Here is a 21205-nt window from a genome sequence, read left to right as displayed (position 1 = left end):
GAAGGTGCATTATTGATGTCCAACTTGCAAAACTGCCAAAATGATTCCTAACGGGAATATACGTGATTGTAATTTTGAAATAAAGAACTTAATGCTCTGCTTAATAAGACTTGAAACTTAACATACAATATTGTCGTTTCTAAAGAAACATCCTGATGATGAAATCTTACCGAACGACGAGTCGTCTACTTGAGCACTGACTTTCTTCACTGTGTTTTTGTGTCTTTTACACAAAGAGAAAACGTCCACCGGGTATTTCAAACTTGCACCTAGGGAATTTTTGACACAAACACGAGACTCCATCGCTTTATTCTGTTTAGTCTTAACGTGCGCATGAATTCAAGCTATGAATGTTCTCGAGAGAAACGTCAATAAATGCGTTTAAATCACATCTGCGTGTTTGTCATTCATGCTGGAATCAATGTGCATCTAAAGACGGGGAAATGACTTAGCTTAGCATTAATGACAAATAAAAAATTGAAAAAAGAGGGAGCAGAATATGTTTTGTTTGTAAGGCATTCATTAGAGTGTGATATTTTATTGAAATGCATTATATTTTCATTAAGTGTCTTATCATACAGGTATTGGGGTTGGTACAACATTATCCTTCTTATAAGAAGTAAATAACTGGACAGAAGTTTAGCATTATGGGTACAGTAAAAATAAAAAAAAAAACAACAACAGCACAGTACAATTTTATTGCTCGTAATATATTATTTCCACTATTTATTTAAGTGTATTTAAAGTTTTCTCATCTTTGGATAAATTACAGAACATAATCATCCAGATCGCAAAATAGGAAAAGAAAATAAACATGGAGGAGATTTGTGTGAATGGTAAATAAAAATCATGTATACATAAACACAAAAGACCATCATACAGTAGTATAATTTTATTGTTCATAATGTATTTTACATATAATTCATTTAAATCTATTCGAAAGTTGTTCAGTTTCTTATTTTTCAGTACTTGACTTACAGTACATCCAAAAAATCAAATGTGACAAGAAAATAAACATACAGCAGCTCAATATTGATGGTAATTAAAAATACACCAAAAAAATCATAATCATAATTTTCTTCAAGTCCAGTATATTTTAGATTTGTTCAATTTCTTAATATATTTGGATAAGTTCCCCTCAGGAATACAAATGGCAAAATGTGAGTGTCAGTCAGTCATATCGAAATGACATGTTAGTGTATAAAGAGTTGGCTCAGTCCCAAGTGCTGAGCAATGCATTTTCCTTTGTACTTTTTTCGTTGTTTCGTGTGTGTGTGTGTGTGTGTGTGTTGTGTGTGTGTGTGTGTGTGGCTTGACGTCAGCATGGGTTTCACATTGCTCTTCTCTTATATTCATTCAACTTGCAGGTTTCTCCTGTAGCAGATCCATTCAATTAAAAGTGAGTTAAATCGTGAACATCCTTTGTTGATTATTCAAAACACTTTCTTTGTTGGTTTTTTTTTTTGCATCAGTATCCAAATGTTTCAGGCAGCCTCATTTCTACTCAGAAGCCTCTTTATCCGGGTTCTAGTCACTCAAATATGAATTTTAACGGGAATACATATTTGTTTAGTTGTGAGGATCATACACATAAGCAAACAGTAGCATAAAATTTGAAGGAAGTTTCTTTTGGGGGGGAAGTTAGTGCAACAATGCTACTCATGCACTGCCCAGGTCCAAGCATGCATACGGACAGCAGGGCTCTCTAAAGGGGACGGTCCTGCTTTATAGGCAGTATAAATAAACAAACATGCAAATAACATCGTTTCCCTTCTTAAAAGTAATCGTCAGACATCCTCAAACACACACACATAGCTTATTGTTAGTTGGTTTTATAGGCAGCTTCAGTGTCGTGTTAAAAGACGTGGGATGACATAATTGCCGTACTTCCTGTCGTGATGTGTTTTGATGCACGAGTGCCAAATATTGATGTTTTTACTGAAACAGATGCCATTATGAACTTAATGTCCCTAATCAACAGTCGGCACCTCATGCTTATCAAATGGATTTTTGAATGGATGCTATTTTTACGCTAGAATGATCCTCACTGTTGAAAATCTGGATTTTTTTTTTTCATGGGCATTGTCAATATGTAAAATGTAATAGTGTGGAACCTCAAAGGTTGAACGCAATTCTTTTGAGGACAATCCAATTTGTTTTCGCACTTTAAATAAATAATTTTCATAACAAATGAATGGGAATAGTCTTTTCCAGGGTCAGGCTGTTGCCATCATAAAACCATCCATCGATATTCTGTAGCATTTTTTCTCAGCTCACCCGTGATCAAAATGACGACAATTGCTACAGAAAATTAAAATGGTTGGATTCTAAGTTCAGATTCCGGTTCTCACCCATCTTATTTTCTAACATTCTTACATCCTGCTCCTGTGTGATTTTACAGGCCCATTTTTTCTTAAAATGTGCGTCAAATTCAGAATTGTACAACGTCAGAGAGCTTCAACTTTAGCGGTTCCACTATGTTTCAAGTAGCACAGAATTGTCTTATTGCACGATTATTATTATGGCATCACATCCGTAATCAGTTCATGTGATAGTCCCTAAAGCTACCCAAGGACAGAAAATGCTGTTTGCTGAAAACATGCAATGACAGAATTATTTGTAGACGTACTATCTGATGCTAAATAAAATCCATCGACTGTACATATTGCTATTGTTCATATCCTATTTGGTTATCTCATACATATAAAAAAAAATAGGTAAGAAAGTGTCACCTTTTGAAAATTGTGCAAGCCCCTCTTAAGTCTGCGGGAATTACAATTAGTAGTCGTTCAAGTTCAGAAGATTATGGCTCTTGTTTTTTTTTTTCAATCAGCTGTAAAAATTGTGCTCTCATCTGTACAAGTAGTTACTTTTTTTCTTGTTCTTCTTTGTGTGTTGGCAGTAGATGGCGCCCTTGCAACGCGAGTTTGGCAAACAATTCCAGTTGCAAACTGCCTCACAATACGAAACGAATTATGATACGTTCCCCTTTGCTGATGGTAAGTATGTTCTCATGACAATTTAGCAGGAAATCATACAAAAAGTGAATATAATTTATAATATGCACGAACTGGATTTTTGGGGGAACTGAAAAATGTTTTGAATGTCATTATTTTGTCCAACCCAGAATGTTGCACTGTCCCTCAACCAGTCATGCTCAAGCTCACCTGCGATAGAAAATGGGAGGATGGCTGGTATTTAAAGTTAGTGGTTACCACCCCCCGCCCCCCAAAAATACAATAATACTGTTTTAGATATGTCACATAGAGACACGCCCAATTATTGTCATTTTTCTACTAAAAATGCATCATGTTGTAGTGCATTATCCTGCTAAATTGTCACAAGAATTGGCTTTGATTGAGATGAATGACGTATCGTTGACACTTCGTGGCTTAAATGACTTCTACATCTATCACACTGGGATGGTGCCTGTGCTAGGGGTTATCAGAACCTTTGAGGACCGAGAAAAGAGACTCAGAATGATGTTCTCCATATCACATAACATACCAGTGCATTTCAAATCCACTATTACCCTCAGATAAAAAGCTGGTTCACACTCTAAGGGCAAAATCCTGAGAAGCAAACTCAACAATGTTTTTTATGCGGCGCCGTATCGTGAGGAGTGCAGTGACCTCTATATGGGAGACACTAAGCAGTTTTCACACAAACAAATGCTACAACAACATTTCTTTGAGGACAACAATGTCCAAATTCTGTGTTGCCGCTTGGCAGGAGAGCAACCGGTTGGTTTCTTGGACGGTTGTCACCAGCCATGCACAGCAACAACAACAACAACTGCAATTTAGAACTGAAGACACCTTTTAGATTCAAGGTGAAACATCAACAAACAAGAGTCCGGTTGCCTTGATTCCAGTTTTTTCGCATCACTGCAAAAGTACTCATTGGAGCTGCAAAACTGGCAGCAAGGCTTCAATGACGTGGGCGACTACAGGTCCCGAGTGGCCATTTTAAATCAGCAAACTCTGGCACAAACACATGTACCCAACCAGCACTGGCACCAGCTTACTGTGAAAGGCGTATCAGAGGCTTTACTTCCCAGTAGGGGAATTGAACCACCGCATAAGGCCGATTAAGCCAATGTATTGCTATTGGGAATTTTCAACTCCACTTCCATTTATTACCCCCCCTCATGTGTTGTTCCCTTTTTGTCTCAATCACAGAAGGTGTGAAGGGAGGCAGTTTGAGGACAGAGTATCCGTGAAGACCTGAGAGCACCGGTAACTATAGAACATGATGATAATGGCCTCTGGAGGAAGGTGCAGGGGCATCGAGGGAGTCTATGTGACGCTTGGACGAGAAAGGTCAAAATAAATAAAGAGGTGTGCTAGCTTGTCACTGGAGGCTGCTCCAGACCTTCCTCCAAGCTCCTTTCTCCATCCCGTGACTTTTTCCTCCTTTTGTTACCTGGAAACAAGGACAACCTGTTGGCATTTAGTGGCACACAAAAGAATCCCAATGGGATAAGTCTTTTTTTTTTTTCCTTCACGTTAGTTTCAATATATTGGAACTATAAACCAAAAGAAAATCCAGAGGAACATCTGTGATTAAATGCATTTAAAATTTGACAAACTCACTCACAAGACCTCAAAGGATAAACTTTGTGCTTATTTTGCTTTTTCTTTTCCTTTTTCTGTGACACACATATAAAAAGTAGACACATCCCTGTTCAAGTACAAAAATGTTAGACTAAAATAAATCAGTTCAAAATTTTAGTCCCCTTTCTAATCTGACCTGTCAAATTTAGTTGAAATTAAAAAATATATATTTTATTTGGGGAATTTAAAAAAACAACAACTGAGATAATGTGGTTGCACAAGTGAGCACACGCTCCTGTAACAAGGAATAGATTACTTGTTGTTGTTGAAGTACATTCGATTTGTAAAAAAAAAAAAAGGGGGGGGGGGAGTAGGACTGATAAGCTGCAACTTCACCCTATGCCTTTTCGGTTGGCTTTGTTTTCCTGTAAAATTCTGTAATGATGATTTTTATTGGATTAGCTTTAGTCAATAAAAGAAAAAACAATCAACCGAATCAATCGATCAAAAATGTGGCTGCGCTCAGAATTAACTAAGCACATCCAAGCTGATGTTAAATGGGACTCACCACTCACCTGCCGGCATTTTAAAAGTGGCTGTGATTTAGCCCAAATGCCACCAGCTTCATAGTTTTTAAGGTCTTGTTTTTGGTGATGAGCAGTGTTGCATTTGCACCAAACATACCTTTTGGAATTATGCCTCTAGAAATTTTAACCCAAACTTTACAAACACACTGGGGGCGAAATGTATTTTTTTGTAGTCTGACCAAAGGAACAGCCTGACTGGAAAGCTATGTGAAGTAAAACCTGCATGTGAAACAGTCAGACCGCAAATGAACCCGTTGCACATTGACTCAAACATCACACCGGACAACATATCCCTTGACCCAAATGAAAGAATAAATCAATGAATCACGTCATTCCGGAGCCAATAGGGAGTTTAGAGTCTGTAAGAAACCATCACAGTAACCCATCATCTGTTGCTAAGCTACGCCAGGCACAGTTGCCACGTCTGACACAAGCAGTTAGAGAAGACGCACGCATTGCTTGATGTGTTCACGGCAGCTGTCTCACTCACTCAATTTCCGCAGGAGCTTCTTCCCGACGTTCTCTTCGGAGCTGGACAGAGAGCGAGAGCTGATGTAAGGAGAGGTGGATGGCTGAGAGTCTGTAGGCACGTCTGAAAGAAGACACAAAAAAGTTGAGTTGGTTGAATTTTGAAAGATTTTCTAGTCATTCGGGTTTTTATATGCTGTATATATTTCTTCATACCCAAATATGCTTTTATTTTAGTACACAAAAAATATGAACCAGCTGTACGCAGTTGTTTTCTTATTTTTCAATTTTTAAATTTGAGATCAAACTAATTGAAACAAACACCAACAAATATGAATTAATGCTAATTTTACAACAAATAAATAGAAAACCATATATTGTATTACTGAAATTGCAATACATTATAATACAATTACAACAATACCTATGTTAATTAATATGATCAACAGCAAATACAACTTAATTTAAAAAAATATATTTTTTTAAACAAATGAAATAATGTGGTTGCACAAGTGTGTGCACACCCTCTTGTAACCGGGGATGTGGCCAATAACATTCAAACTTCAAAATGAGAGTCAGCACAGACGTGAAAAAGTTCAGTTATTCTAGTAGGCTTTTCCTGACATTTTCTTTGCTCTCTAGCAGAAGCCTGTGAAGGATTTGATCTTACACTGACTGGTATTTGATATTGTTCATAATTCCGTCCACCTTGACTAAGGCCAACTCCCAGCTGAAAAAACACATTGTAGTGTCTGTTTTTAAAGTGTTGAAGGACTTCCTTGTACCACCGATTTGATGTTCTAAATGAATCAAAGAACATGTTGGATTGAAGAACTACTTGGTGCAGAAATTATCTACACATTTATTCAAACATCAAATAATATTTGACAATGCTGACCATTTTCTCCATAATTTTCTGGTCGATCCTCTTGGATGTAGGGAATCTCATCCATACGGAGGAACACGGTGTCATTGGGACTCCGCTGGCCATCAGATTTGCTGCCTGTGTGAAGAAAGGTGCCAGTCAACGGTAGCCTTGAAGGTAAATGAGTTGTGATTTAACTGGGAGCGGTTTTAGTTGCTGCAATGTGATTTCAAGTCGTAGGACTCATAGTAGACATTAGACATCTATCGCACAGTAGAATACAGATGGTTTGTGGAAAATCCTTTAAGCCCTGACAAAAAAACAAAAACAAAGAGCAGATTGCACATAGCACGTTTGTTGCGTTTTGGGAGATGAGTCATAACGAGTCTTTGACTTCATCGGATGCTTTATCTGTAAATACCTTATGGTGTAATATTGTGAAAGATAATTAAACTGGGATTTGAGATGCCCTTCTAAATATACACACACACTGGCCACAACAACATTAGATCCAATACAAGAGCCGTATCAACCAATCTGTTCTTACATAAGATAATAAATCTGTTTTGCTTGACACCGTCAAAGAGATATCAAATTTAGGAACATGTTTATTATTTGGATTTTATGTAGTTTGCAGTGGGAAAGGACTGCACGGCTTTTGGGTTATCTTTAGATTATTTTTCTTTTTCAAAACCATTTTCATTCAAAACCATTCAAAATGGGTCATGGAATAGACTGACAGAATAACTGACTTACAGTTTATTTATTTAACATGAACATAATAAAATCACACAAAGAAAAGTTATTATTATTTAGCAAAAGCACACCAAATTATTTTTGAGGTGGAAATCCAAACTTCACTTGCGGTGACCTTCATCACTTGACCCAAGGAAGTTTAAAACACACAAATGACATGACGAAAAACTAAATTGTTAAATATCTAATCAATAATTACTTACGAACGATACGATTTCTCTCATTGAGCCTGCAGGTGTTGCGAAATCCCGCGTGGGGATGGAGCTGAGCTAGCCGAGCCAGTCCCAGGCGGGTGTGGGCGCTGGTGAGGGGGAGGGCGATGCTGTGAGAACGAGCTTCTACCACAGACTGTCTCCCTTTCGCGTCTGCGTCCACCGGGTCCGGCGTCTGGGGGGAGCTGTCCATCCGTGTGGCCGTCAGGGCGTTCTGGTAGTGCGTCCTGATTATCTGAGGGAAGGGTCACAATTTTGGGAAAAATTCAGATGTCGCGTGCTTAATGAGTAGTGGTTTGTCTTTGTCACCTTGATGATCTGCAGGTCTGTGAGCTGTCGGACCGAGTAGTCCGGTAAGTAGAGCCCTCCTGCAGAGAGCTGACCAATACTGCCGCCACTCAGCAGCGAGTCTGATTGGTTCAGACCACTGCTGCGAGAGTTGTATCGATGACCTGCATGGAAAATCAGGAAAAACACTGTAGGAACATGCAGATTTGCACAAGAATAAGGAACGACTAAAAAAATGTACAAAGGCCAAAACACAAGCCTCTTTTACAAAAGTTCTATCATAATATATAATATTAGGGAAGAATTAAAAAAAAAGACGTTTAATGCCACTTCCAGTTTATATTTACAGTCAACCTAAACATAAAACTAAGAGATTTATACATGTGTATCAAACAACCAAACAACTACCAAAAGAAATGACCTGCTCATGCTAATATAAATTGGAAAATACCATCGAATCCAGTTTAGAAAATATTTTGAGTTGACTTCCCCTTTAAGCAATGAATATTTGAAAACAAATGGTGGAGCAACACATGTAGAAACATAATGTAGGCATATTCACAGGCATATATTCTTTATCCTCTCAAAAAAATGACTAATATTTCAGCAATTTACTGACTGACTAACAGTAGTTGTGAAACTATTTTTCCTTGTTTGCATGGGCATGACTATATTACATTGTCCCTATTTGGCCAAGGCTGGCACACTAGAAGGAGCCATGCATTTAATTTAATTGCAGGATTTAATCATTATTCACAAATGTTTTATTTTTTTACATTTAGTTTGTTACTCTATATTTTTATTAAATACAATATAATATTTTTTTATTGCAAAACACAAGCAAAAATATATCTATTTTTTGTTTTGTCATCCTCATATTTTAAGGCACCACTGCATTGACCTACCATAGCCCTTTCTGTGCTACTTTACTTTCCACAGCAGATCGAAAGAAAAGTTTTGCCTTGATTGAGTTTTTTTTCTGAACTATGGATTTTTGCAATGTCCTAATCTCAGGATTAAGAGATATTAAAATGAGTTTTTTTTTTTGGAGTTGGATTAAGCCTACCACACTGAAATGCAAAAAATGTCCACACACACTTGGAGACCAAAAGTGCACATTAAAGGAACTGAAAACCTTTTCTGCTTGCTCGGCAGTTTTAGCTCACATAATCCCAGTCAGGTTGTCCGCTGGGAAATTCTCTCTCAATCTCATCTTTTTAATTACTTTCTTCCCACAGCCGCTGCTCGGCCGCACACTTAATTTGGGGAGGATTTAGATGTCAGTTAGTTCCCTGATGATCATTGCTCCTTGTCGCTGCCGTCAACGCCATCATGCATCAGTTGACATATATTGACTACTACTGATTATTGTGGATGCACTTACCAATTGGCAGGGGCGGTATGAGGGCTGGCATGCCGTAGTAGGAAAATGCTCCATTTTCAAAGCGGAGGGCCTCCTTTCCGACTTCTACTTCCACCCGTCCCTGTAACGCCAGCACTCATGTCACCACCATAAATTTTTAAGGTGAACTTAATATAACGTTCTCTAAACTTTTGTAGACACAATTTTCAGTGTTTCAATACCTTTTGCACAAATTCCTTAAAAAGAAGCTCAACAGCAAAATTCAGGTGTCGGATCTTTATTTCAATATTATATTTTCTAATTCACTTTAAAGTCCTTCTCATCGTGCTGTTCACATGTTGCCACGATAAGATGACGGGAAAGAATTGATTAACACTGTTGCAGTGTCAACAGCAAATTGCAAGGGAGAGACCGGAAGAGTCACAGAAAGGCATAGAAGTGGACATACTCCTCAGGATGCTGGCCACCTCTGCTAAAATTAGCTACATCCTTAGTTCAACAGATCATTCATTTCTACCTCTGAAATGAAATTATTTGTAAAAATAATCAGAATTTATTTGTGTTTTCTGAAAACAATAGAAAAATAACCTAAGCCACGATTTTAGGAGGATAACGATATGTGCATTGGGTCAGTTAAGGTTGGGAAACAATGTAATTATTACTCAGCGGTCGTGTTACTTGTTCAGAATTGACCGTTGTGAAAAAGGTGATTAAAACAACAACGCGAATTGGGACTTGTTTGAATTATTTAGTTGTTTTTTTCCTCGACGGAACTCAGCATGTTTACCTGCAGGATGAGGACAAAGTAGTCGACGGGTTTGTTCCTTTGGAAGAGGTAGTGCTGAGCAGCGTGTTTGTTCTTGGGGTTGAACTTGAGTTCTTGCACCACACTGGGATGCTTAATAAGACGGAGCAGGATCTTCTCTGACAGGTGACACGGCCTGAACGGCTCCACCTCTGATAGCCAGAGACACAAACGCGCACACAGCAATATGGGACGGTGAGGGGGAAATAAACACCATTTTTTTATTTTTTTTGGTTCTCTCTTCTCTTTGTCCCATTCTCAAAGCATATAAAGTCGCAACAGTTTGTGATTGTTTGTATTATTGTTGTCGTTTTTTTCCCCTCTGTCCTCTCCCCACACCAACACATAAAAGTCATATTCAGAATTTAATGCCCTTTGCGACTGTTGACATTCGGGTGTATGCACAATTCTTGCAGGTCCCCACATGGTCACGCGACCTACCAGTAGCCAAGAAGCGATGTGTTGCCAGCAACAACTGGGGAGAGATCTTCACATTCAGCTCATTTTCTGCCACTTTGAAGATGGAAAAGTCCTGTTGTTTCCTCTCGTGGTGCGATACTCGCCTTTTCGTCCGATTATCAGCTGAGAAACACACAGCGAAGCCAGGTATTTCAACACGTTTACTGTTTTTACACACACTAAATAGGTTTTAGTCATGGGTTTCTTTACGGCCACGCATTGCATTGGATTATCCGCGCTCATATCTGATCGCTACATAGACTCATTCTCTGCGGATGCGAAGGTATTTAATATACAGTACTACATTCCCTCAGATGAATAGTAACTGCTCCATCGACAGCTGGTGCCATAGAGACATAAGCGCTTCTTGACTGTATGTATAATTAGGGAATGTGCACACATTACATGTGCAATTAAACAGATTTTTCTCCCCCACCCAAGTGGTGGCACATATTAAGAAAGCACGTGGGAGAGTGGCGTTTCTATTCATGGATTATGGTGATTTCACTTATTTCATTATGTATAAGTAGTGAGCTGTGAAGAACAAGGGTGAGAGCGTTGGATCAATAGATTAATGAGGCGAGTGATTACGTAATTAATTATTCAAAGAAAATGGAAACATCTTTTAATTGGAGCCGACAAGAAATTATTGTTACACTCTCCTTTTATCACTGATATTGCGAACTGAAAAGCTTTTCAGCTTTGACACGTCAAATGTTTTTTGGAGGGGGGAAATCTCTATCTGCGGATTTGTATTCTTGTAATTGCTAGCGTAAGGGTGGAGTTTTACACGTTGCTGTTCGTTGATTGGCTGCTCTAGAATCGTTACGTCTGTGTTACATTGGCAATAGAATATGCCTCTTATTAGCTGGTTCTTTGAATGTCTTTTTAATCCTTTGCCACATGCTGCTTCACCTAGTCCAAAAACAGATGATTATCTGATGACAGGTAGTAGCCTGTTTTGGTGAAGTTGGACGTAGGACTAATTCTTCATCCTTCTCTTCCATTTTGCACTGCGGATAAGTAAGAGAAAGCTGACGTTTATTTGTCATATCTACGTACTGTAAAGATCCGTCTCATCCACGATCTCAGATTTGATGATCTCTTCGATGACGTCCTCCAGGGTGACGATGCCCATCACCTCGTAGAAAGGATCTCCCTCCCCTTCGTTGTTGACCCGCTGCACTACAGCCAGGTGGGATTTGCCTGCGTTCAGCACCAAAGAAAAAAAATGACACTATATTTTCAGACTAGGTAGCTGTACAGGCCTGTTCTTATTAGAATGTAGTGGGGGGTGGGGGGGGGGGTTGAAGGGTCACATTGATTACTTTTTCAATTTATTTCGAGAAACGTAGATATGAATATGATGAGCCAGGTTATTTTAGTTTAGGTTAAAAAAACATTTTTATAAAAAGAATATAAATGATAATATTTGTGCAACATAGTTCTTTTTAATTATAGAAATATTTGATTCTCCTTTTAATTGCATTATTTATGTTTGAAAATATTTTAATGAATAAAATAAAAATACATTCTTTTATTATTGTCATTGTTGTTGTTGTGAGGGTAAAGAGGGTGATGTTCAATCTTTTGGGGTGCCACAGGGATGAATTTTATGTCCACTACTTTTCTCAATGTACACAATGAATTGGCAGTAGATAAAATGGATGGATTAGTGGATTCAGTTATAATTGCTTCACCTATTATTTAATGAAATAAGGCAAATATCACTATCAATTCATTTATTTCCAGGTCAAACTGTCACTGTCAGAACATTTTTAAGTAACAGTTTTACATTCTTGTCAGCCATACAAGTTCTGATGTAAGAAATAAACTCTACCTTAAGAGTAGGCTGGAGAAAAGAATTGGGACACCATTGGCCCTAACTGTTCAGTTTTTGTTTGTTTTATTTTTTTTTTTACCTAAAACATTCCAAAATACAAACTCCAGGTTTCAGTTAAATCCATTTATCACCGAAAAGGTTTGTACAATTGTTGACTATGCTGAATTCTCATAAGAAGTCGTCATGCAACACCCTAGAAATAAATCTGCAACTAGATATGTGCATTCTAAAAGAAAATGAGCATGAATGCAGCTAAAAAGCCAGGAACCGTATCACATATGCGAGCTTACTTATGATAGTGCTTCAACTCCTTTATGACTTCTGTGGCACAGACAAGAGGGGAGTATTTGAGGGATTAGCCTGGAGACATTTGGGGAAGATTTGGCTGCCCTTACGTAAAGCATTATTACACAATCAGTCTGGGGCTGGCTGCATCTGCCACCTCTGTGTTTAAAACCACCCAAACACAATGTGACACCATGAAGTCAAGATAGTCAAGCATTATAAGCATCGAGCGTGCGCATGAGTCAAAACATGCTGCACAACAAATATATCTATTTTTTTGCTGCATGATATCCAAATAGGTTATTTAACCGTTTGCCAGCAGAGACACAGACACATATCTATCCTCCACTGAGCCAGTTCATGAGATTTAGAGCGATCACTGGTGAAGGATCAAACCTTTTAATCCCCTTGAGCAGGGGTGGGCAACCTATGGCCCGTGAACTATAAACAACCCACAAGAACATTTGGATAGTCCCGCCGTGCAATTCTCAAGACAAATTGAAACTCGGAACAACAGCTGCAAAACACGCATTTAAAAGCTGATAACGTCATAATAATAAAGCATGCAAGTAATAAAACATGCTGATTGACAGACTGCTTAAAGTTGATATGAATTTGCCTAAGGTGATGATGTCAGCCTGTCTAAGTGGCTAAGGTGAGTCAGGCGTGGATATGCCCTCAGAGCCGCTGATGTGCCCGGACACTGCATTACGTCACTTGTACATTACATAATACCCTTGCAGAACAACACACTCACACACACACACACACACACACACACGCACACACACACAAGCATACACACGCACGCCCCGAGTGAAAGCGGGTCTAATGTGAATGTCTCTTTTGCAAATTGTTCTGCTCCACCAGTTTCAGGGCTCTCCTCCCATGATGTATTGTTGTGTGAACATCACATTACGTTCACTGTCGCAGGTGATATAATTTCTACATTACATCTATAGATTATAAGAACCAGGATGGTTGAATTTGATGCATTGTTTTTGTGCTTTTGATGTTTGTTGTTTTTTTTGGTTTTTTTTTTTTGCTAGTACAGCATTTTGGCCGACGGCCCTTTCCTCAGCAGCCATAACATTAGGTACAGCTAAGTGGAAGAGCTCTGCCAAAGATCTGGCAATTAAATTATATTGTTATTTAGCTCATAATTTCACACCATTCTTATTTTCGTGTTTGCTTGGTATTTATTTTTTTCTGGTCACATTGCTCATATCTTGGTTATTTAATTCTGCTTCCTCAAATTTGCCATATAAATGTATAAACATACAACAGACATGACAAACAACTTCAGAGTGTCTTACAAAGTATTTATAAAAGCCACCCATTCATCCAAAATACAAAATTATAAATGGTATATTTAATATATTATGACAAAATGTATTATCTATCCACCTATCATTCAAAAGTGAGGATTTGTTTGTCAAGGCAGATTTCTTAATACACCTCCTCTATCAGATATCATGCCATTGCTCAGAGGGACCTAATGAATCGTCCATTGGGTTTTCACATGCAGGCAGGTTTTGCTTTAGAGTTGTGACATTTCCCCCTCATTTCCACAGTAAGACCGACCCCAGTAATCCCAGTGTGACGTTCCTGCAGCAGGTTCTGCCTGTGCAGTGGGAGCATTTAATTCATCAATGTATGAAGGAAGCCGCCAGACGGGAAAGGAAAAAGGTTAGGGTTGAATTTTTTATGATTGCTCTGCGGGTTGAATGGCAACCGCCTGCGGAGTGCAGGATGGGGCAAAAAAAAAAAAAAAAAAGCTCCTCATCGTCAGACCCGAGAGTCGGCGGGTCAACAGACCAAAAGCTATCCGTCATAATCCTGAGCAGGATGAAGCAATGGACCTCCTGACCTGTCAGTGACAATTTCATTTATGATCCTCTCTCCAAAGTCAACATGTCTCCCTTCACATAATAATCAGTAAGCTGAAGCGTTCACTGGCACCTGATTTATGTGTCCATAAAAGCACACTTTTTGTCCACCTAATGCCCAAGTTATTTTTAACTTCTTGTTACCAAATCAATATGAAATACTCATGTGGTTGCTGCAAATCTTTTTTTTTTCCTCTTCGTCTTTCTTCTTGAACTGTAATTTTCTTCACTTTTCTTACATTTTGTGTCGTACTGAAATGAATCGTCCATTGGGTGTTCATGTGCAGGCAGGCTTTGCTCGTGAGATTCTATGGCTGCGACGCGTTCCCAAAAAGCTGGGACAGAGTCATGTTTACCACTGCGTTGCATCACCTTTAACAACATTCATTCAACGTTTGGGAACCGAGGACACAAAGTGTTGAAGCTTTGTAGGTGGATTTCTTTCCCATTCCTGCTTGATTTAAAGCTTCAGCTGTTCAAGATTCCAGAGGGTCTCCATTGTTATATTTTACACTTCATAATATGCCACACATTTCCATTGGGAGACAGGTCTGGACTGCAGGCAGGCCAGTCTAATACCCACACACTTTTCCTACGAAGCCACGCTGTTGTAGCAGATGCAGAATGCGGTTCGTCATTGTCTTGCTGAATTATATATGAAATATAGAGGTTGAACATGATTTGCAAATCATTGTATTTTGGTAGTGTGTCATAAAGTAAGGCAAATTACAATTCTCAAACAAAGCGTCCCTCTACTATACGGATGTACAACAATACCAAAATAAACACATTTACAATGAATCACAAAAGCTCCTGTATGATGGTAACTGACGAAGACAAACATGAAGGACATTTTTGCTATGGTTAATTTTAATTTGTTTATTTTTGTGTGATCTAGTTACAGTTAGTTTTGTTGAAAGTATTTTCATGTTTATTTCATAACTGAAAATGTTTTTCCAATTTTAGTTTGAGTTATTTTATGAATATGAGTGTGAATATTTTATTGTCTATGTATGCCCTGTGATTGACTCATAACCAATGGATGGTCAACTTTGCCTCACACCCTCAGTCAGCTGGGATAGATGCCACTCACCCGTTACCCCAATTAGGACAAGAGCTGAGTATAAAAAAATGTATGTAAAGATGCACCCAGGGCTGGACTGCCCATCTATCATAGAGCAGAATACCCGGTGGGCCAGGATCTTTTGGGGCTGATGCGATGCTATTTAATTATTATTTTCCTCCATTTCACCCCAAGAAACCGACCCACAATTTCGACAGCAATCTGGACCAATCAACGGCAAATAAAATGACATTATCAAGTAAATTTAGCTAAGCAGAATTGTTGATCCTGCTTGTATTATTCATGTGTTGAGCAAGGTTCTGGATATAAGTGCATTTTATTTCATTGAAACCCTGACTATGGGTGGTATGACAAACATGAACTTCTCACTTACAGAGAGAATGCCTATAGATGCCAAGATAAGCCACAATGCAAGGGGCAATTATTTTGTTTGTTTGTCTTAGATTGATAAATGCCAACAGAAAAGCCCTGTGCCGTCATGTTTGTAGGCTCTGTAACCCCTGCTTGAACCCCCTCGGTTTGACACTGTTTCACATTTCACATCTGGCCCTCTCCATCGGGATGAAAGGCTCTACGTGGCCACGGCCTACTGTGAGCTTAACACGGCCCTTCTCTCACTTTTCGGTGTGTTTTTAACTACACGCACGCACTTCAAAGGCCCCTCACACCATAGGTGGTGAGAGGTCCAGAATGGGAAGCCGAGCATATGGTGCCTTAAAAGCCAGCAGCACCGCTTTCCTAATAGTCTGGCGGCCTGGGATTGATCCAAGAGGAGCAGGATTCACCCCAGTGTTCAATTACCTCGTTTGAATTCCTCCAGCATCACGTCCAGCTTGGTATCGTTGAACACGCAATGCATGGGGCGCTTGTAGAACTCCGTGATGGTCTTGAGCGGAGTGCAGTCATCGGGGTCCACGAAGGCCAGGTCCTTTACGAACAGGATGTCCACAATGTTGGACCGCTCGTTCTCGTACACGGGGATCCTGGTGAAGCCGCTCTGCATCACGTCAGACATGGTGCCGAAGTCCAGCGCGGCGTCCGAAGACAGCATGTAGCAGTCGGACAGAGGGGTGAGCACGTCCTCGACCGTCTTGGTCCTCAGCTCCAGAGCCCCTTGGATAATGTTGAGCTCTTCCTTGACCAGGTCGTGGTACGGGTCGGTGACGCGCAGCATGGCCACCAGCTTCTCTCGTGTGTAGAAGCTGGAGATCTCCTGGTGGAGCAGAAAGTCCAGGATCTTGGACACCGGATAGGCGATGGGCAGGAAGAGGAGCATGAGGAGCCGGGTGGCGCACAGAGTCTTGGACGCGATGGCGAGGCTGTGCCGGGACGCCACCGAATGAGGCAATATCTCCCCGATGAAGAAAATCCCCAAAGTGCAGGATGCGGTGGAAAGCGCAGTCATTCCTAAAATCTGACACATCCACACCACGAAGCAAGTGTTGGTGAGGACGTTACCCAGCACCACGGTGCATAGGATGTAGTTGCCGTGTTTGCGCACAGACTCGATCTTCCGTGCGTACTTCTGCTCTTTCTGGGTGCCGCTGTTCTGCAGCACCCGCAGCTCCACGGGATCCAACGCCAGCATGCTGATGTTGAGCCCGCTGCACAGTGCCGAGAGCCCCAAGAGCAGCACGGACACGCCGGCTTGCAGCCACGCGTCCGCCTCGGCGGGTCTCTCCACCACCGCCAACCAAAAGTCTCTCGTGTCGAAGTGCTCCCATTTGACGCCGTCGAAGGCGCACATGGAGTAATACTTGACCGCCTCGCCTCGGCGCAAGTGCTTGGCGAGGAGCTCAACGAGCACCGAGTTGTGGCTGGAGGCGGATTTGAACGAACCCAGCAGCTCAATGTCAGAAGTCCGGGCGCTCTCCTCCTCGCACGGGTTCCCCCTGGAGCGAGCCGCATCCCGGTCCGGTTCTTCGATAAAGGCGATCCACGGCGCAGCTGCAGCCGCTTCAGCCGCCCCGCTCCGGTTCACGCGCGGATGCTCCGTGTAGTAAACCCTCAACACGAAGCGAGTCCCCTCCGTGGCTCTCAGGACACCGTTCTGCACGGACAGCTCTCCGCTTTGGGTGTCCTCGGGCCGGACGCCGAGCAGAGCCGCGGCGGGAGCTGCAAGCCTCGAGAGGAAGAAGAAAAAGAAGATGAAAAGGAGGAGAGGATGCAGGATGCGGCAGGGAGCAGCATCCGCAGCCATCATGCTGAACGAAGGACGTGTGGGGGAGCTGGCAGGGTCACGTGGTTTGCAGACGGAGCCGCATATCCGTGGAACTCAGCCGCCGGTATGTCACACTTTGAACACGCACCGCAGCTTTTAAATATACATGACACCCCGCGTGACGTCTCCTTCGCTTTCTGCCACTTGCTAAAAATAGAAACGGGAGGCATGACACAAAATCCACGCCATCATTAATAACACCAGTAATATAAAATACAATCGTAATAACAACAACAACAACAACAACGTATCCAATTGCAAAAAAATCGATAAAACGATATCATCTACGTGTAGTGCTCAAATTAACCGTTAGATGGTAGCATTGTCACTTATTTCAAACAAAGCCAAAGGAGCAAGTTCTTGCCAAGTGCCATGACTGACGTTCTTAAGTATCAGTAAAGGAGGAAGTACTTCAGTGCAAGTACACGCTATTGAGAATAAGTACAAGTGCTTCAGTACAAGTGAGGGGAAAGTGCCTTCGTACTTTAGCACTTTAAATCCAACCATCATCTTTAACGTTAAAAAAAAACATAATGAAATCATCACTCCCCTTCGTCTTTGCTACTTACTTTACTGAAGAGATTTGATCAAAATACAATAAGACCATAACTGTATTTTTGATAGTTATTTGTGTTTCATCTCTACTGTATTGATGAAAGAAATTACACTCAAATGAAACTTTTGCAGTTCAAAACTTTTTTTAATTCCACATTTTAATCATTTTTACATATACTTGAGCGAATTAAATTACTCACAAAACAATGACGTTTTTTCCTTTTTTTAAATACAGTTTAAATACCGTTTTTCGTATTCATTTCAAAATTCCAAGATTGAACATCAAAACTAGAAAATGATATGGAAAGTTTTGTAAAAGCACAAACCAAGGCGAGGACAAAAAGACAACTGTTTTCAATAATAACAATGAAATTAAAATTCAATAGATTTTTCCCGTATTATGTTTTCATGTACCCTCTATACAGGCTTAATTCCACATTTTAATCATTTTTACATATACTTGAACGAATTAAATTACTCACAAAACAATGACATTTTTCCCCTTTTTAATACAGTTTAAATACCGTTTTTCGTATTTATTTCAAAATTCCAAGATTGAACATCAAAACTAGAAAATGACATGGAAAGTTTTGTAAAAGCACAAACCAAGGCGAAGACAAAAAGACAACTGTTTTCAATAACAACAATGAAATTAAAATTCAAGAGATTTTTCCCGTATTATGTTTTCGTGTACCCTCTATACAGGCGAATGTAATCACACACATCTTAAACCGATAGAAAATGTACATTACATTTTTTTTTTTATTAAATAACATCGTTTTTCACTGATTTGCTTCACAAACGTATTTTACGCATTTTGTTCGGATTGAAAGAAGTATTTGTTATTTTCATTATGGTTAAATTACATACAAACAAAAACATTTTTTTTGTATAAGCGTTTTATTGGATATTTAAGGGTTTTTACACTCGTTAGGCGAAATAAACTAAATCCAAATAAACCCGGTCCGGTTCTTCTTCGTCTTCTTCTTCTTCTTCTTATTATTATTACAACTTTTTAGCGTGGCAGAAACCAACGGAAACCCGGTCCGGTTCTTCTTCGTCTTCTTCTTCTTATTATTATTCTTACAACTTTTTAGCGTGGTAGAAACCAACGTCCATCTCCACCTGTGGTTATAGCTTTAGTGAATCCGATTTGGCTGCTATACCTAATGTTCAGACCAGGAATGAGTCACTAATTTGGGATAAACACACACACGCACAGACACAAATACTGAAACGACAATTTGGTGACTTTTAAAAACCACCGCTTGGAATATGAATGCGAATGTGTGACAAGGCATATTGTAATATTGTGCATGCACAAAACAAAAAGAATGGAATCGTCTTGAAGTATGTGTATTAAAAAAAAAATCTCAACGTTTATTCCATTCTTATTGTATCTCGTGTATCCGCGTCTAAAAAAACTAAAATCAAGTAGCCCATTTGTTTTTTTGTTGTTCCCGTTTGATAAAATTTTTATTCGATGAAAGTAGTAGTAACCTGATGTTTAACTTATGCTTTGAAGTTCAACAGATGTCTTTGGATGACGCAAAGTCATTACGGTAATTATTTTGCACCGCATGTAAAAAAACATCTTCGGTGCACGTTTTGTATAATTGTCACTGCAACGCATAAAACGAACACAGAGGTTTGTATGGGCGCCGTTTGTACGAATATTGTTGTAGAGGTACAAAAAAAAAACACTCAAAAGTTCACACCGGTTTTTTAAAATAACAACATGCTGCTGGTATTTACAGCCTTGGTAATGAGGAGAACGTCCTTCAAAGTAAAATAAATCCTCGTCTTCATCTCGTTACAAATTTTTGGTTTAGGTTATTTATCTATTCATGAAGTAGTCAAAGATTGAGCGTAATACTCGGGAAACCAGATCACGCCATGGGTAAACTTGTAAATGACGTATTTCAGTTAAGGTGCAAATTGTGAAGACTTAAACAATCAATAGTGATTTTTTTTTCCCCCTTTTAAAAGAAGTTAGTTACTGCGCGAAAACTCAGACCTCAATGATGAAAGCTTTTGAGCTTTCGTGTCACAACTTGGAAAGTTATCGGGTTTTTTTTTTTTTTTTGTTTTATTTTTATTACTCGGCCTGTTATGTTTCTCATGCAGTTTGGCGCTCGTGAGACCTGCGTGCGTGCATGACCCCAAAAGCAGCGCTGAGTGCCCGTGGAGACAGACGCTTGTCTGTGCTCCCCCGTGAATGCTCCAGTCCTCATATTTATGAGCGTGTCACTTTTTCGGCACTCAGAGAGCACAGGCTGAGCACTCGCAAGTCGATTCAAGTTCATATGTTGTGCAGGGACATAAATTTAAAAAAAAGACTCATTCATTAAACTTTCAAAGAAACGCCAATATTTCATGATACCATAGACCGTGAAATATAATTATTCTGTTTATAAAAAAAAAAAACTAAACAAACAAACGAGAAGTTTATTTATCAAGCATTAAAATTATATACTCATGAGTTTTTGGAATGTATTTGGGTCAAAGGCACTATACAATACATGCAACATGTAGGATATGGGCTACTTGAGTTTTGACTTGAGGTCGACCTTAGATTTAGTTTAATCATTTGAAAAAAAGAATGCGACAACTGCATTTCAATAGCTGTAACATAAGCAAGTATGTAAATATAGTGCTTTGCTGTTTTTGCAATGCTGCACGTGTGTATAATTATTCCTTGGTCAATGTATTCAATTACATCCGTAAAACACACCATGTACAATTACAATAATGATGATGAAAGTACAGTAAACAAAAGCACAAAAAAATGTAAAAAAAAATACATTAACATGTAATTTTTACAAAAAGTACAAGAAGGGTATCTTGCGCAGCCTAACCCAAAAGTGCGATAAAACTACCAAGTAGTAAATGTGGGCTCTCCTATCTATCTATCTATCTATCTATCCATCTATCCATCTATCCATCTATCTATCTATCTATCTATCTAT

General features: G+C 39.5%; 1 protein-coding gene and 1 long non-coding RNA gene across 3 annotated transcripts; one reads left to right on the top strand and one right to left on the bottom strand.

Annotated features, from left to right (window-relative positions):
- The first annotated feature begins 4181 nt into the window (after positions 1–4181).
- On the top strand, positions 4182–7560 carry LOC109512723 (uncharacterized). 2 transcript variants are annotated; one of them, XR_002167585.1, is made up of 4 exons: positions 4182–4238; positions 5647–5755; positions 6551–6653; positions 7468–7560. It is a non-coding gene; the product is annotated as an uncharacterized LOC109512723 (long non-coding RNA). The 2 variants fall into 2 exon arrangements; XR_002167584.1 differs by having other exon boundaries at positions 7461–7533.
- Positions 4230–17850, bottom strand: cnnm1 (cyclin and CBS domain divalent metal cation transport mediator 1). The gene is made up of 10 exons (XM_019864668.1): positions 16262–17850; positions 11422–11565; positions 10342–10482; positions 9883–10052; positions 9117–9216; positions 7754–7896; positions 7436–7679; positions 6510–6614; positions 5634–5735; positions 4230–4425 (listed from the first exon to the last, which is right to left on the bottom strand). Exons 1-10 carry the CDS (start codon positions 17661–17663, stop codon positions 4346–4348), a joined length of 2631 nt encoding a protein of 876 aa, XP_019720227.1. The 5' UTR covers positions 17664–17850; the 3' UTR covers positions 4230–4345.
- Positions 17851–21205: the final 3355 nt, after the last annotated feature.

This window comes from Hippocampus comes, unplaced genomic scaffold (genome assembly GCF_001891065.2).
Source record: "Hippocampus comes isolate QL1 unplaced genomic scaffold, H_comes_QL1_v1.1 scaffold108, whole genome shotgun sequence".
Taxonomy (NCBI): domain Eukaryota; kingdom Metazoa; phylum Chordata; class Actinopteri; order Syngnathiformes; family Syngnathidae; genus Hippocampus; species Hippocampus comes.
Note: the sequence above shows the minus strand (reverse complement) of the source record. Positions and strands in the feature narration are given on the sequence as shown.